The following is a 13530-nucleotide window of genomic DNA, read 5'->3' as shown; positions in this document are numbered from 1 at the left end:
ATTAATTTAGGCCACAAACCCTTCATTATTTGTGGGTCTTTATCAAAGCGAGGTTAGGGCCTATTACGTTAATACGTTGATATAAAAAGACCAGTGAACTTATGTACATCTGCCATGAGCAAAACAAGATTTAGACAGGTTTGAGTAGTTAGTTTTTCCTTTCAAGACCAGCAGGGTATACACTTGCACCATCGACCACTTTGTGCCTGCTTTGTGGTGGTAGTATCCCCCTCCCATTTCCTCTCAGATCACAACTCAAAAGGTGGAGACCCTTTTTGTTTACAGTCCCCCCCTTCTGCCCTGAGAAACCAATCCTGGAAGCTTACAGAGAAATCGAAGGGTAACCAATGAGACTAAGAAGGTTTTCTATCAGCAAATTTAACCAGCTCTTTTGTCATACAGATCTCACACTCCCTACAAACAGTCATGCATAGAGGCTTGGAAAAAAGGCACACCTGGGCAACAAATATCAATTGTAAGCAAAGAAGACCACCCCGCACCCCCCCCGCCCACCCCCCCCCCCCACCACACACACACAAAACATTGTCATATTTCCAGAATCCATAAGCATCAATATGAATGAATAGGAGACGGGGGCTGAATGGCTGGGCAATTGAGTCAAAAGGAGAATTTACCAAAACGTTGTTGCACAATAGTCAGGGTTTAATCCAAAATTTTCATCTTACAAAAGCAATGGAAATTGTTTAACTGCCCACCTGAAGATGCAGAATGGCTTGTTTCCATAGCTTTGCTAAAACAAGAGCATTATAGAGAATCTGTGGTCTCCTCCTCACAAATAGAAACCTTATATTGTTGCACCATACTCAAGGTTTGATCCAAAAATATCAACTTACAAAAGCAATGGAAATTGAAAACTACCCACCTGAAGATACAGAATGGCTTGCTTCCATAGCTCTGTTAAAACAAGAGCATTATAAAGAATTCAAAGTCTCCTCCACAAAATAGAAACCTTCTTTGCAACCCCCAACCTATAAAATTTTTCAAAACAAGAATTCAAAATCATATCAGTACAGCTTATTTCTGCACAGCACAAATATTCAACAACTTACTAAAAAATACTCACAACAAGTCACAGTATCGATCTTTACAACCTATATGCTACTGGCAAATCTGCTGGAATTCTTCCAGACAGATCTCATGAGTGTTTGTGGTCAATAAAAAGATGCAAGTCCACATCACACAAGTCTTACAAAATAAATAAGTGCAGAATGAGATGACATGTCAACTTTTAGAGCGTTTGGAACGTGATATATGATTGAGTCATGTGATAAATGGAAGTCCCGGGTTGGGATGGTCTCACTGTAGAGTTCTTCCTTGCGTATTGGGATGCCCTTTCGCCTGCATTATTACATATGATTAATTATGCTTGGGAAACTCAGCAAATGCCGGTAACTTGGAAAAAAGGGTTGGTCAAAAAATTTTTTTTTTCCCGAGAAAAGATCCTTTCATTAGTTATATAAAAAACGCCCGTAGGGCTACAAAAAATCTCTCCTGCTCTCATAAGAGAAAAAGAGCAGTGAATACAGCAAGGCAGCCGGGAGACTCTCCCTAGGTGCTGCAAAATACAAACATCCGCACAAAGGACTGAGAGGCTAAATCATACAATAGGGGGGGGGGGGGGGGGGAAGAGCCAAACAGGTGGCCTGTAGTGCCAACGGGGGAATCCCGTGTGTAAGGTGTAGAAGGGGCCACAGCGCCAAGTGGTGTGAAAGGCCTGGCGCCGCAAGATCGCCTCATCCGAGTCTCCCCGGATGCGGTCGTACTGTCCTCGCAGGGTGTGGATCAACTCCTGCCAAATCCCTCGTACAGTCTCTGCTGGTGGCTCCAATCTCCCCTCAAAGGCCGTGAAGCACCGGGCCCTCCAGGTGAACCAGATGGTGAGGCTGCTGAGGAGCTCCCATCGTAAATCCCTCTCCTGTGTCCAACTGGCGGACGAGAAATCCGGTGCCGGAACCAGGCGAGGCTGGCCCCTAATAAATCTGATGGCCTGACTGCCCTGCTCCATCTCATAGCCCATCGCAGGCCCTAACGAGGTCGACCAAGCAGCGGCACCCCACGTAAACATACCCTCTGGAGAGAGGGGAGCCAGAATACGCAGCATCCGCAGCCAAATCTGCTGCGCCTGAGGGCAATCCCAAAGGCAATGTCTCTGTGTCTCCATAGGGTGGCCGCATCGGACGCAGGCCGCCTGAAGATTGCTGTAAACAAGCCAAGTGCCAACTGCTGAGCCCCTGTGGGCGACCAGCCACTGAAAAGTCGAGATCCTGCGGGCATGTCGACTAGCCCAGAGCCGAGCCCAAAAATCCTCCAGGAACTCCTGTGAGAGTCCCTGTAGCCGCCAATGCCCCGCTGCCGCTGGAGAGACCGTCCTCCTCGCCGTCAAAATATGCCGCCCCAGCCGAACAGTATACTGGAAAAAGGTAATCTCTGTGGCCTCAAGGGATGCATAAGGATCATGCCACTCGTACTCCCCGGGGTCCCACTGTAGCCGGGCCAAGGGGCGCGCTGCATATGCCCATATGCGCCAATCCGGGAGCACATCAACAGGGTCGGGGTCAATATGCCACTTCCGAGAAGCGGCGGCCACTACCCGAATCCTCTGAAAGGTGCACTCTGCAACCAAAGGCGACTCCACCTCCACTCTTTGGAGTCTGCCCTCATCCTGAATCTCATAGTAGAGGCAACTGCCATCCTCAGTGCAAGCTCTGACTGCAATCAGGATCTCCAACTGTGTAAAGGCTCCCATCCACCGTGGGGCCACTGGCTCGAGGCGTGAACCACTCCTCTGTGAGTGCCTCCTGAATATCATCCCTCATAATCAACCCCCCTCTGAAGTGACTCAGCCTCTCCACCTGGATCTCCTCTGGGAGACTGCAGAAGGCCTGCCAGTCTCCAAAACTACGAGCTGGGCCTACCGCTAAAGGTCCCCAGGCTAGACGAGGCCGAGAACCCAACATATGACCCTGCTCCGTGCGAACCGCTGGGCTCCAGATGAGCGGCTGTCTGGCCCGCTCCTCAACACAAGAAGGAGGTCGCTGAGAGAGCCCCGGTCTCAGCAGCTCCCAAGCTCTCAGGATACTCAAAGCAAATCTGTCCTCCCATCCTCTACTGAGGCCTGTCCTCCTCATCTCTATGAAGATCCAGCGAATCTCTGGTGCCCAAGTGCCCCCTGCTGGGGACGCCCGAGCCTGCAGCCGCTGCAAGAGGAGCTCTTTCCAAGGCTCAGCGCCTGGAAGCAACCCCCGAACAATAAGCTTCCCCAATAAGGCTCTACTCTGATCGACTGGATCTATAATGCCCAAACCTCCCTGAGCCAGCGGAAGTGTAATAACTGCCCATGCAACCTTTGCCCGAGCTGGCTGACCGTCCCGCCCAGACCACAGAAAGTTCCTGATCAGCCTCTGTACCTGGCTGATGCAAGAACTCGAGAAAATCCAGCAGGACGTAATGTACCACATGGTCGCTAACAGCACCTGATTTGCCACCACCACCCTCCCAGCCAAGGATAGTCGAGCTGTACTCCAATACAAAAGCTTCTTCCGAATGCTCAGAAGAAGCGGGGCAATCTGCTGCTCAGGTGACAAATCTAGGCCAATCTGGCATCCCAAATACCGCACTGCTGTGCCTGGAGGAATCCATCTAAAACCGGGGTCCGGGCTCCATGCCGGAGTGGGAGCACTACTGATCCAAAAGGCCACTGTCTTGCGCCAATTGATCAATGCGGGTTGGCCAAATTGTTCCCTAAGAAGAACTTGTGTAAATCATTTGCTGACTGGAGACCCATTACGCTGATGCCTGTTATCTATAAGCTGGTTTCTAAGATGGTGGTTAATCGCATTAAAGGTGTTCTGCATGATGGCCTGCATCCTGCTCAGTATGGGTTCATTCCTCGTAGATATATTATGGATAATATTGCCAATGCATGGGATAGAATCTGCTAAGTATACTCAGCAGGATGTACTCTTACTCCAAGTGAACATTGCCAAAGCATTTGACACGGTACAATGGGATTTCATCTCACAAACTATGAAATTGCTGGGATTCGGCAAAAAAATGCAACACCATATATTGGATGTACCGTGATAGTAAAGCAGCATGCATTCTATCTGGAGATCTCTCTAATGAATGGACTCTCTGTCGATCAGTACGTCAAAGTTGTCCTCTCAATGCGTTATATTTGCTACACATTCGATGCTTCAATACATGGATCACCCTATTGCTATAGGTAGCTTACATGGCTTAGAGATGCATGGAAGAAAGACTATGATTACACAAGCGTATGCTAACTCATGAATGCTTTATCGTTGTATGGTCTGGCAGCTGGCCTACAAGTGAATTTTCAAAAATCTAGGCTTCTGCCATTGCATGCGAAAGACTGGCATAACATTCTGGCGATTGTTCCACCTACGGAACTTGTGCAACATCTTGGTTACCCTTTGGGGTGGACAGTCACTAGACGTCAACAAACGGAATGGGTGCTTACTAAGCTGAAACAGAAATTGAAATATTCGAAGTTAGCCACTTGGCCATTGCATGTCCTATTGCGCTTAGTCTAATCGATCTTGGTTGCATATATACATTTCTTTTTGCCTCTGATGATGTTTGGCAAGCAAGACGTAGCCCGCTTCATGTCTACTATTACAAAGACTTTCTGGCGGTCGCAGCATGGCCGTAAGGGCCTTAGGTTACTTTCCATAGAGCATCTCTGTTCGCCGAAGATGCATGGGGAACTTAATATTCTCAATATCCACATTCACATTATGGCACACAAGGGGAAAATTATGCTTGAGTTCATGCAAGGTGATCAGCCCTGGGCTGTCATGATGCACCATTTGCTCTCACATTTGCCTAGTGATGCCTTTCGCCACTGGCGGCCAACTTAGTGGGATTTCCTTCTTGGACACATTGATTGCAAAGTTAAGATGCCCTTTTGTGGCCCATATGCTTTCTGACTAGAAACACATTCTCTCTCATCTTAAATGGACTGGACGGGACACTCTTCATGGGAACTCTCTGCATGCTGAGAGCTTGCATTGGTCGAAGGTGTTTGCACTTCCACTGGCTTTGTAGTAGCCCAAACGTTCATATTTTATTTAGTCAAAAGGGATCCATACTATGGGTGATGTGCTTGATGATGCAAGAAATGCATTGTCTTTTACAACAACAATCAGACAGTTTGGATTGGGCCTGCACTATTGCTCCCTTTGGCATGCACTTTCCAAGATACTCCAGGACTTCCAACCGATACCCCGTCTTGAGGTTACGCATCGCCTCAAGGACTGGGCCCTCTACTATGATGATTCTGTTGGAAGGTTGGCGATTTCGAGCTTGTGATCTATGGCTAGAAGGTGCCTTGGATTATCCCATTAAGTGGAAGCATGGGAAGTTGAAGAGCCATATATAGGCTAGACTGGCACCTTGACATAATCATCTCCTCCAGCCGGTGTTTTGGAAGGCAGCTCACCCGGAGATGGGAGCCCGGTGGAGGGATGCTGCAGTGCCCGTTGGGGGTGTTCGTGGAGCTCGATGGTGATGCTTCTCCTACGTGCGTTAGTCTTCCACTGCGCATTCTAACATGGTATCAAAGCCCGAGCGTGTGTGGTCCTAGGCGGCTCAGGCGTGTGGTGTCCTGGGCAACCCCCTCACGCCTCGATGGCTTGCGGAGCTCGAATCGAAGGAGGGTGTTGGAAGGTTGGCGATTTCGAGCTTGTGATCTATGGCTAGAAGGTGCCTTGGATTATCCAATAAGTGGAAGCATGGGAAGTAGAAGAGCCATATATAGGCTAGAGTGGCACCTTGTCATAATCATCTCCTCCGGCCAGTGTTTTGGAAGGCAGCTCACCGAGAGATGAGAGCTCGGTGGAGGGATGCTGCAGTGCCCGTTGGGGGTGTTCGTGGAGCTTGATGGTGATGCGTCTCCTACGTGCGTTAGTCTTCTACTGCGCATTCTAACAGAAACAGACTGTCGTCCGTTTGCTGTTGGCAAATGTTACGGTAGTCAAGTTGTAAAAGGTTTTGCTCCCACCCCCTTGGATTTCAAATCATGTAAATCGCATTTGGTCTATGACTCGTGATGCATGTTGGTGGCGAAGAAGATTGCGGCATGTTTGGGCTTGCAAACTGCTGCTTCGTCAACGAGCTTTCTTATGGCGGGGTTTTCCCAGTTGGACAGGATTTGGCACGCAGACACGTTGGTCCATCAACTTGTCACAGATGTATGGCCCCGTGGGAGTCCATGGCCCATCTCTTCTGGCATTGCCCTAAGACTGTGTGATTTCTTGCAATTTCTTCAATAGCTTCTGCAAGCTGCCAGGCACACTTCCCTAGTGCTTCCTTTGGCAAGCTTTACTGGCTATTTGGAGTTCTCCCTGCTAGGTAGGGGTATGATCTTTTTTTCACTTGGGTTCGCTACTGGGCACTTTGGACTCTATGGAAAGACGAAAACCATAGATTATTTGGTGATCCACCTCCAACTAAATACCACTTCTTCCGGGCGTCTCTGCAACAATCATTCTTCAATTGTCTACGTGCCCTTGATCTAGATTACCCAACATACTTGTCATACATTGCTATCTTTTGATGTTGTAGTTGCATGTCCTCTTTCTACAGACTGCTTATTGTAACATAAATATAAATAGACTTCAACCAAAACAAAAAGTGTGTTTGGGTCTTGAGAAAGGCTTAAGGGAGGGAGAGAGAGCGTATGTGTGAGAGGGGCTGCCTTGGGTCTTTAAAGTCCCCGTCACGGGCCCCAAGAAATTTTGCTGACCGTGGATGCCTTTAACGCCTCAAAAACCTCGTACGTCACTAACCATTAAAGGCATGCCTCATAACAACTATGGTCCTATCAGAATATGCAGCGGAGATGATGACCAAATCTGGGAACACAAGAGCAAAAGCAAAAAACGCAGGCAGAAAAACAGCACAAGAGAGAGACAGATGTAGGCGTGTAACTCTGCTCTATATACACAAGAAGATCCCAAGATATGATACAATCAGTGGTATGGGGGTGGGGGCCTATTTATATGCCCCCACAAGTGCAGTCGGCCTGCTGAAAAAGGGCTCCACGACTGCATATGCAGTCGGCCAGCAGCATGCACCCAGTCGGCCAGCTCTGAGGAGTCCACGACTGATCAAATATAGTCGGCCAGCTCCAATACACATACCAGATGTAGTCGGCCAGCATATAAATCCTCCTGCCAACTCAGGGATGCATCCCAAGCCACAGAAAAATGGGAAAAAATGGGGGAAAAATACGGAGAGTGGGGAAAAATGGGAAAACACCTCATAAGGGCGGGCACACCCACAACAAAGGCCCTGGTGTATAAAACTGGACAGGAGATGACTTCTAACACCCCCTCTCAGCTCCTGGCTGTGTAACCAACCACTGGGAGCTGGGGTGCCGCCTGAGCAAATCCTGAGAGCGACTTCGTGAAGAGGTCCACCGTACTGTCCTCCGTCGAACAGAACTCCAGCAAGATGTCATCAGCAACAATCTGTTCACGAACAAAGTGCCTCTGGATGACCAAGGGTTCCTCCAGTGGAAGCCCAAACCTGCCATGCAACCTCCTCCTGCTCCGTAAAACTGCTCCTGGGCCATAAGTAGATCTCCTCGTGTCCGGATCTCCTCCCCAAACCGAGTCACTCCAACCGTGGAGTCGAACTCCATCCAACAATCCCCCTCCTGTGTACAAGAGTCTCTGATCCTTCGCATGTCGCAGAAACCACAGGAAACGCAATCCTGCCTCCCAAAGAGACATCTGCAACCAAGAGCTCAACTGCCTCATCAGGAAGCTCCCGTCCAATCCGGTGTCCATCAACCAGATCCATGAACCATACAGCTTCTGAATCACTGAGACATCACACTGCTCACAAGGATCAACACCTGTTACGGTGCACAAGCAAGTCCTGGAAACCTGATGAAACCTGTCAACAACCCCCTCTGAATCCGGAACCACAAAGCCTGGAGAAACCACCTCCTTCTGCAAGTAAGCACCTGTCACCTACCTCGCTTTCCGAAAGGTCCCCGTGGAAAGAACATCCTCAACTACTGGAAGTTCTATGTCCCGAACACTACGAGACATCAGAGCATAAGTGACCTGTTCAGCTTCCTCTGACTCACGAACACAAGAACTACCAACCTCAGTACTGGAAAGTTCCTGCCAACTGCTGCCATCTATTGGTACGCTATCCACCATCTGGTCCCGCAAAGCCCGCACCTGCAGCGTATCCACACCTGAGTAGCTATTACCACACTGCCACTCATCACAATCTTGAGGACCTGGGAGAGAGAGTGCTGAAAGCCTGTAGACTCCATTCTCCACTCCGCCTTCCCAAACCACTTGGCCTGTTGCTTTGTCCCGGAGAGCAACAAAATGCTCATCAAACTCCACCCGTACGCCAGTCTTGCAAACCTGATGCACTGACAACAGATGAAAACCAAGTGCCGGAACATACAACACCTGGGAGGAATGCTTCCCCTCTCTGCCATCGGGAACTATCTCCAACCTGCCCTCACTGTGAACTGGGATAGTGGACGTATCCCTAGTAAGAATATGACCAGAAAGCCTGCAGAGATCCTGTAAACCGGAACGGGAAGGAGTCATGTGCCTGGAAGCACCACTATCGAGAATCCACTCCCGAGTATCCGTTGCGGAGAGTCCTCCAATCTCCTCCCTGCCTGAAGAAAATGAAGCATCGGTGTCCATCACCTCCAGGTGCACAAAAGCCGGAGTCTTCATGATTGCTGAGGAATCTTCACCCTTCTCGTTCTTCCGCTTGGGACACTGCCTCCAGTAGTGGCCTTTCTCGCCACAATCATTACAGGTCCTCTCTGCCTTTAGCTTCTCGCGGTCAGCGTCGGACATCTTCTCAGAAGACTTCTCCGATGAAGCCTTCCCTTTGCCCGAGTTACGGCCTTTCGACCGTTGGCCAGTAAAGGCCTCCGAACCTCCACCCTGAGGAGGGTTCGTAAATCGTTCCTCCTGGTCCAGGATCATGGGCACAATCTCCTCCCATGTGATGGTGCTGAGCCTACCACTGGTAATCAAAGACGAGTAAAATGCTGAGTACGAAGAGGGCAAATGTGACAGCAACGTTATAGCCATGTCCTCTGACGATATCTCCTTCCCAGCCTGGAGAACTTCCTGCTGAAGAGCCTGCAGCTTGTTAATATGCTCCCGCATCGTCGACGACTTTGCAGGGCTCATAACCCGCATCTGTACTTCCAAGGAAATCCTCTTCATTGGCGATACCCTGTTGTAAAGTGAGGCCAAATGCTGCCATACACCTCTGGCCAGCGTCATGTGCTTTACATGATTAATTACCTGTGGTGTGCAATTAAGGAAAATAAACGAACGGACCCTGGCGTTGACGCGATCCCACATCTGCGTCTGGGCCTCTCGGTCCTTTCGGGTTGACGGTAACTCCCCTTCCTCCACTTCCGGCCGTGGAACTCCAACAACGACAAAATCGGCGAGATCGTAGGACTCCAGAACGGATTCCATCATCACCTTCCATATGCCGTAGTTGCTCCCGTCCAACTGACGGTCCACCGGGAACGTGGGGAGTGTCGGGATCTTCACATGTCTCTCGGCCATCTCATACAGATCTGCCATCGCGGGGATGTACTCTGAAAAGGGTGGGTGGGTGGGAACAAAGAAGAACTGATACCTGCAAGCGGCTGTCCAGCAAATCAACCCGCCTTCCTCTTGCTTCTCCTCTTCCCGATCAGCCCAAAACAGTCCACCAATCAGCCACAAAACAGCCCCCTCTTGCTCACACAAATCCCAAGACCTATCTAGAGCCTAGGGCTCTGATACCATGTCAGAATATGCAGCGGAGATGATGACCAAATCTGGGAACACGAGCAAAAGCAAAAAACGCAGGCAGAAAAACAACACAAGAGAGAGACAGATGTAGGCGTGTAACTCTGCTCTATATACACAAGAAGATCCCGAGATATGATACAATCAGTGGTATGGGGGTGGGGGCCTATTTATATGCCCCCACAAGTGCAGTCGGCCTGCTGAAAAATGGCTCCACGACTGCATATGCAGTCGGCCAGCAGCATGCACCCAGTCGGCCAACTCTGAGGAGTCCACGACTGATCAAATACAGTCGGCCAGCTCCAATACACATATCAGATGTAGTCGGCCAGCATATAGATCCTCCTGCCAACTCAGAGATGCATCCCAAGCCACAGAAAAATGGGAAAAAATGGGGGAAAAATACGGAGAGTGGGGAAAAATGGGAAAACACCTCATAAGGGCGGGCACACCCACAACAAAGGCCCTGGTGTATAAAACTGGACAGGAGATGACTTCTAACAGGTCCCTATCATGAAAGTGCAAAAGCACATAACGCAACAAATGTAAACCCGTGCAACTAAAATATCAAGGCAAGTAGGTCTTCTTTCTTAGTTTGAGAAGTTTTTTAACGCAACCAACCAAGGGGTAAAAGATTGAACATATATATATATGTGTGTGTGTGTGTGTGTGTGTGTGTGTGTAGACACACACACACCTTCATTAGATTGAAATACATCTTTAAATCAAGAAAAATAGTCAATAAAAAAGAAGAGAGAGAGGGAGTAGGGGGGCGGAGGAAATAAAGAAAGTCTACGAAAGAACCCAAGGTCTATGAAACCAAAAGTGATACAATGGTACCATAGATATATCGAGCCATAGAGAACTAGAAAAAAAAAAAGGTAAAAAGTTAACATCTAACACTAGTGTATGTACATGTAATTTGCAGATGATCCTATGTAGAGTGAGATATTGTGATCAACCAATGCCAATATGCACCTCGGCTAGAACCGATTTGATGGCAGAGGGAATGTCAAGTCTCTATGATGGGAGCATGTCATATCGACGAAGAGTCTCTTGGGTTTGCCTCTGTCGGATGGAGGGCCGCAGTACTCTAGTTCAAGAGCGTATGGCTTGTAGGCTAGATCAAGCTCGCTCTTTGAGAGGTCCTACAGGACGCTGAGTCAAAGCGCGGATATGGGTGGTGAGCTCTAATGTTGGAGCAAAGGCACATGTATCGGTGGTGGACCGTGGACCCTAATGTGGATCTCACCACCGCGAAGAAATCAATGATGGCTCTTTGAGAGGTGTCCTGTCGAGGCTGGGTCTATATCTCAACATGCTATCTCAGTACATCCCCGTGTCGTCTGAGCTCCATCAAGTACAAGCCAAGGCATCTCTGATCCTGATACTGTATCTCTGTGCAAGTGGGCCAAAATCCCTCTCGCACAAGGCAAGGGAATCTCATAGTAGGCCAGGTAGCTAAACATATAGCACCCCTCATCATCTACCTCTCCCTGTATGTCTCTCGCAATCTCAAAGTATCCATCCTCAGAGAGTCTCAAGAAGAAGTCTCTGTAAAACTTACATTTCTTACTATTCTTGTTAGGGTCACAACAACATGGCTTGATTCCTCTCCTAAACCCTATCCTTAACTAGTAACCCTAGCATGACAAGTGCATTAGAGTGTTGAAGCTGATGTCATTAACATAGGCCAAGTCACCACCATGGGTGAGCTCTAACTTGCCCTCAATTGCAACAACGAAAAGGCAATATTCAACCTGCCATCTCTGTAATGCACAAAATAAACTGTGCGCTGTAAAATGATGCAAAAACTGATCCACTAGCATGTGCCAAAGATTCAATGGGCATCCATTTATAAAGAACCTCGCACCATCTAGTGCTAGAGTGATCTACAAAGGGAACGATGTCACCATTGCAACACAAGACTAATAGATAGGTGAATGAGTGACCTGACTTTCATGAGCCGCAGTAAACCTGAAGCATCAGAAGGTCACCCACTGTGATGGCAATCCGGTAAACCTATAGGCATGCCTTTCCAACAGGAAATCTTATGCATCCAAACAGAGGCTCCGGGGTGCCACAGATTTGATGACAAACTTGAATGAAGATAATCCTTCCAAACCAGTAGACCTGCCGATTTAGATCTGAATTTGCCAGGGTGGCTGTTGCTTTTGCTATGTCAAAGCCATGATTAGATGAGTCCCGCAATCAATTAGTACAACCAGAATGCAGTAGACACTAAAAACTGTACACTGTAGATCCAACACAACGTTCAAAGAAAGATACTCATACAAATTTGAATCAGGAGACAGCAACTTGAAGGCACCGCTGGACGAGACTGGCAAAGCTGGCCGAAGGCCGTCCTCTCTTTGGCTTTGCCCTGCGACAGGGCAAAGTCCAAGAGTGAGACTTGACGGAACTCTAGCTGCAGTTCCGTCGCATTTAAAAGTAAATATTTTGTCTCAAAAGACTGTGTGCCAGCCCTAGACTGCAAGCAAAGCCAGAAATGTGAACCAGGAGGAGGAGGACAGGCAGTGATTTGGTGGGTCGTGTGTAATGTCCCTGTGTCTGTGTTTTGTTTGGGGGGGGGGGGGGAACCCCTGACTATCTGACCTCCTCCACATTCGAAACATTCAGCCATACCTCTGGCAGCTCCCGCAAACGATAGCTTAAACAGCGCGATATTCTTGACGTCCGTCCAGAGGGAAATAAGAGAGGTTGCAGAGCGCTATGGCGGAAGGGGAAGCAAAGGGGCAAGGGTAGGCAGAGCAACATCAGGCAGAATTAGGTTTTTGCAATACTGCAGTTTTTCTCGCATCGAAGCGGAAAATTGATGAAATGGCGTCGATGCAAAGCTGGACGCGGGACCCGCTTTCATCATGAGCCTGGGCCCTGGGGGGGCTGCAGTATCTTAGCTAACCCTTTAAGACAAAATTTCAACTTCCTAAGCGACAGTTTTTTTCCTCAAACATTGTTTCACTGTTCTTTTTTTTTTTGTGAGGGAGATCGATATATGAACACACACATACTCAAGTCTCGTAGCCCTGATGGCATCAAACTTGGGTCCTCTCGCCGAACCCAACCGTTCTACCAACTCAACTATGCGCCCGTGACATTCACTGTTCTTTTTTAAATGGCCTGACAATATTACATGTAATGCATCATGCCAAGGTAAGGCAATCCAATTTCCAAGCGGGGAGAAAAAAGCACCTATGGACGGTGAAATGTGCTTATGGGTAGTGAAAAACGATAATTATGGGAGGATCTTGGGCCTTAAACCAGTTGGGAAAAAATTTTAAAAAAATAAACGTCACAAGTAGATGACCCACACATTGCTGCGGTCAAGCCAAACAACAAAAGTACTTTCCCAAGCATGAACCCAAGCATGACCCAAGCTTTAAAAATTATACCTTCAATGTAGGGGTTTGAGAAGTAGAGTAGGGAGGAGTAGTGCAAGTAGGGGTTTGTGAAGGCTAGTCGCAAAAAAAAAAACCAAAAAAAATTGTCACAAGTAGGTGACCCACGCATGTTGCGGTCGAGCCATACAACAAAAAGTATTTTCCCAAGCGTGAACCCAAGCATGACCAAAACTTGAAAAAATATACCTTCAATGTAGGGGTTTGGGAAGGAGCACCTAACGGGTAATGAAAAAATGGTAACTATGGGAGGATCTTGGGCC

General features: G+C 48.4%; 1 protein-coding gene across 6 annotated transcripts in view; it reads right to left on the bottom strand.

Moving 5' to 3' along the window:
• LOC147616826 (uncharacterized) overlaps positions 1–12744 on the bottom strand; it is a 50448-nt gene extending 37704 nt beyond the window's left edge. For 2 of the 6 annotated variants that reach the window (XM_086777882.1, XM_086777885.1), the window contains exons 1-4: positions 12495–12738; positions 12144–12231; positions 11801–12025; positions 884–989 (exon numbers count right to left, since the gene is read on the bottom strand). In XM_086777882.1, coding sequence (XP_086634008.1) covers positions 884–911 — 28 coding nt within the window. In that variant the 5' untranslated portion in view covers positions 912–989; positions 11801–12025; positions 12144–12231; positions 12495–12738. Of the gene's footprint in view, positions 1–883; positions 990–11800; positions 12026–12143; positions 12232–12494 lie in introns of all 6 variants that reach the window. The other 4 variants (XM_086777883.1, XM_086777886.1, XM_086777884.1 and 1 more) reach the window with 3 other exon arrangements.
• Between the last annotated feature and the right edge of the window lie 786 nt (positions 12745–13530).

The sequence above is a fragment of the Cibotium barometz genome, chromosome 38, assembly GCF_041138505.1.
Source record: "Cibotium barometz isolate CiBa-2024 chromosome 38, ASM4113850v1, whole genome shotgun sequence".
Classification (NCBI taxonomy): Eukaryota; Viridiplantae; Streptophyta; class Polypodiopsida; order Cyatheales; family Cibotiaceae; genus Cibotium; species Cibotium barometz.
Note: the sequence above shows the minus strand (reverse complement) of the source record. Positions and strands in the feature narration are given on the sequence as shown.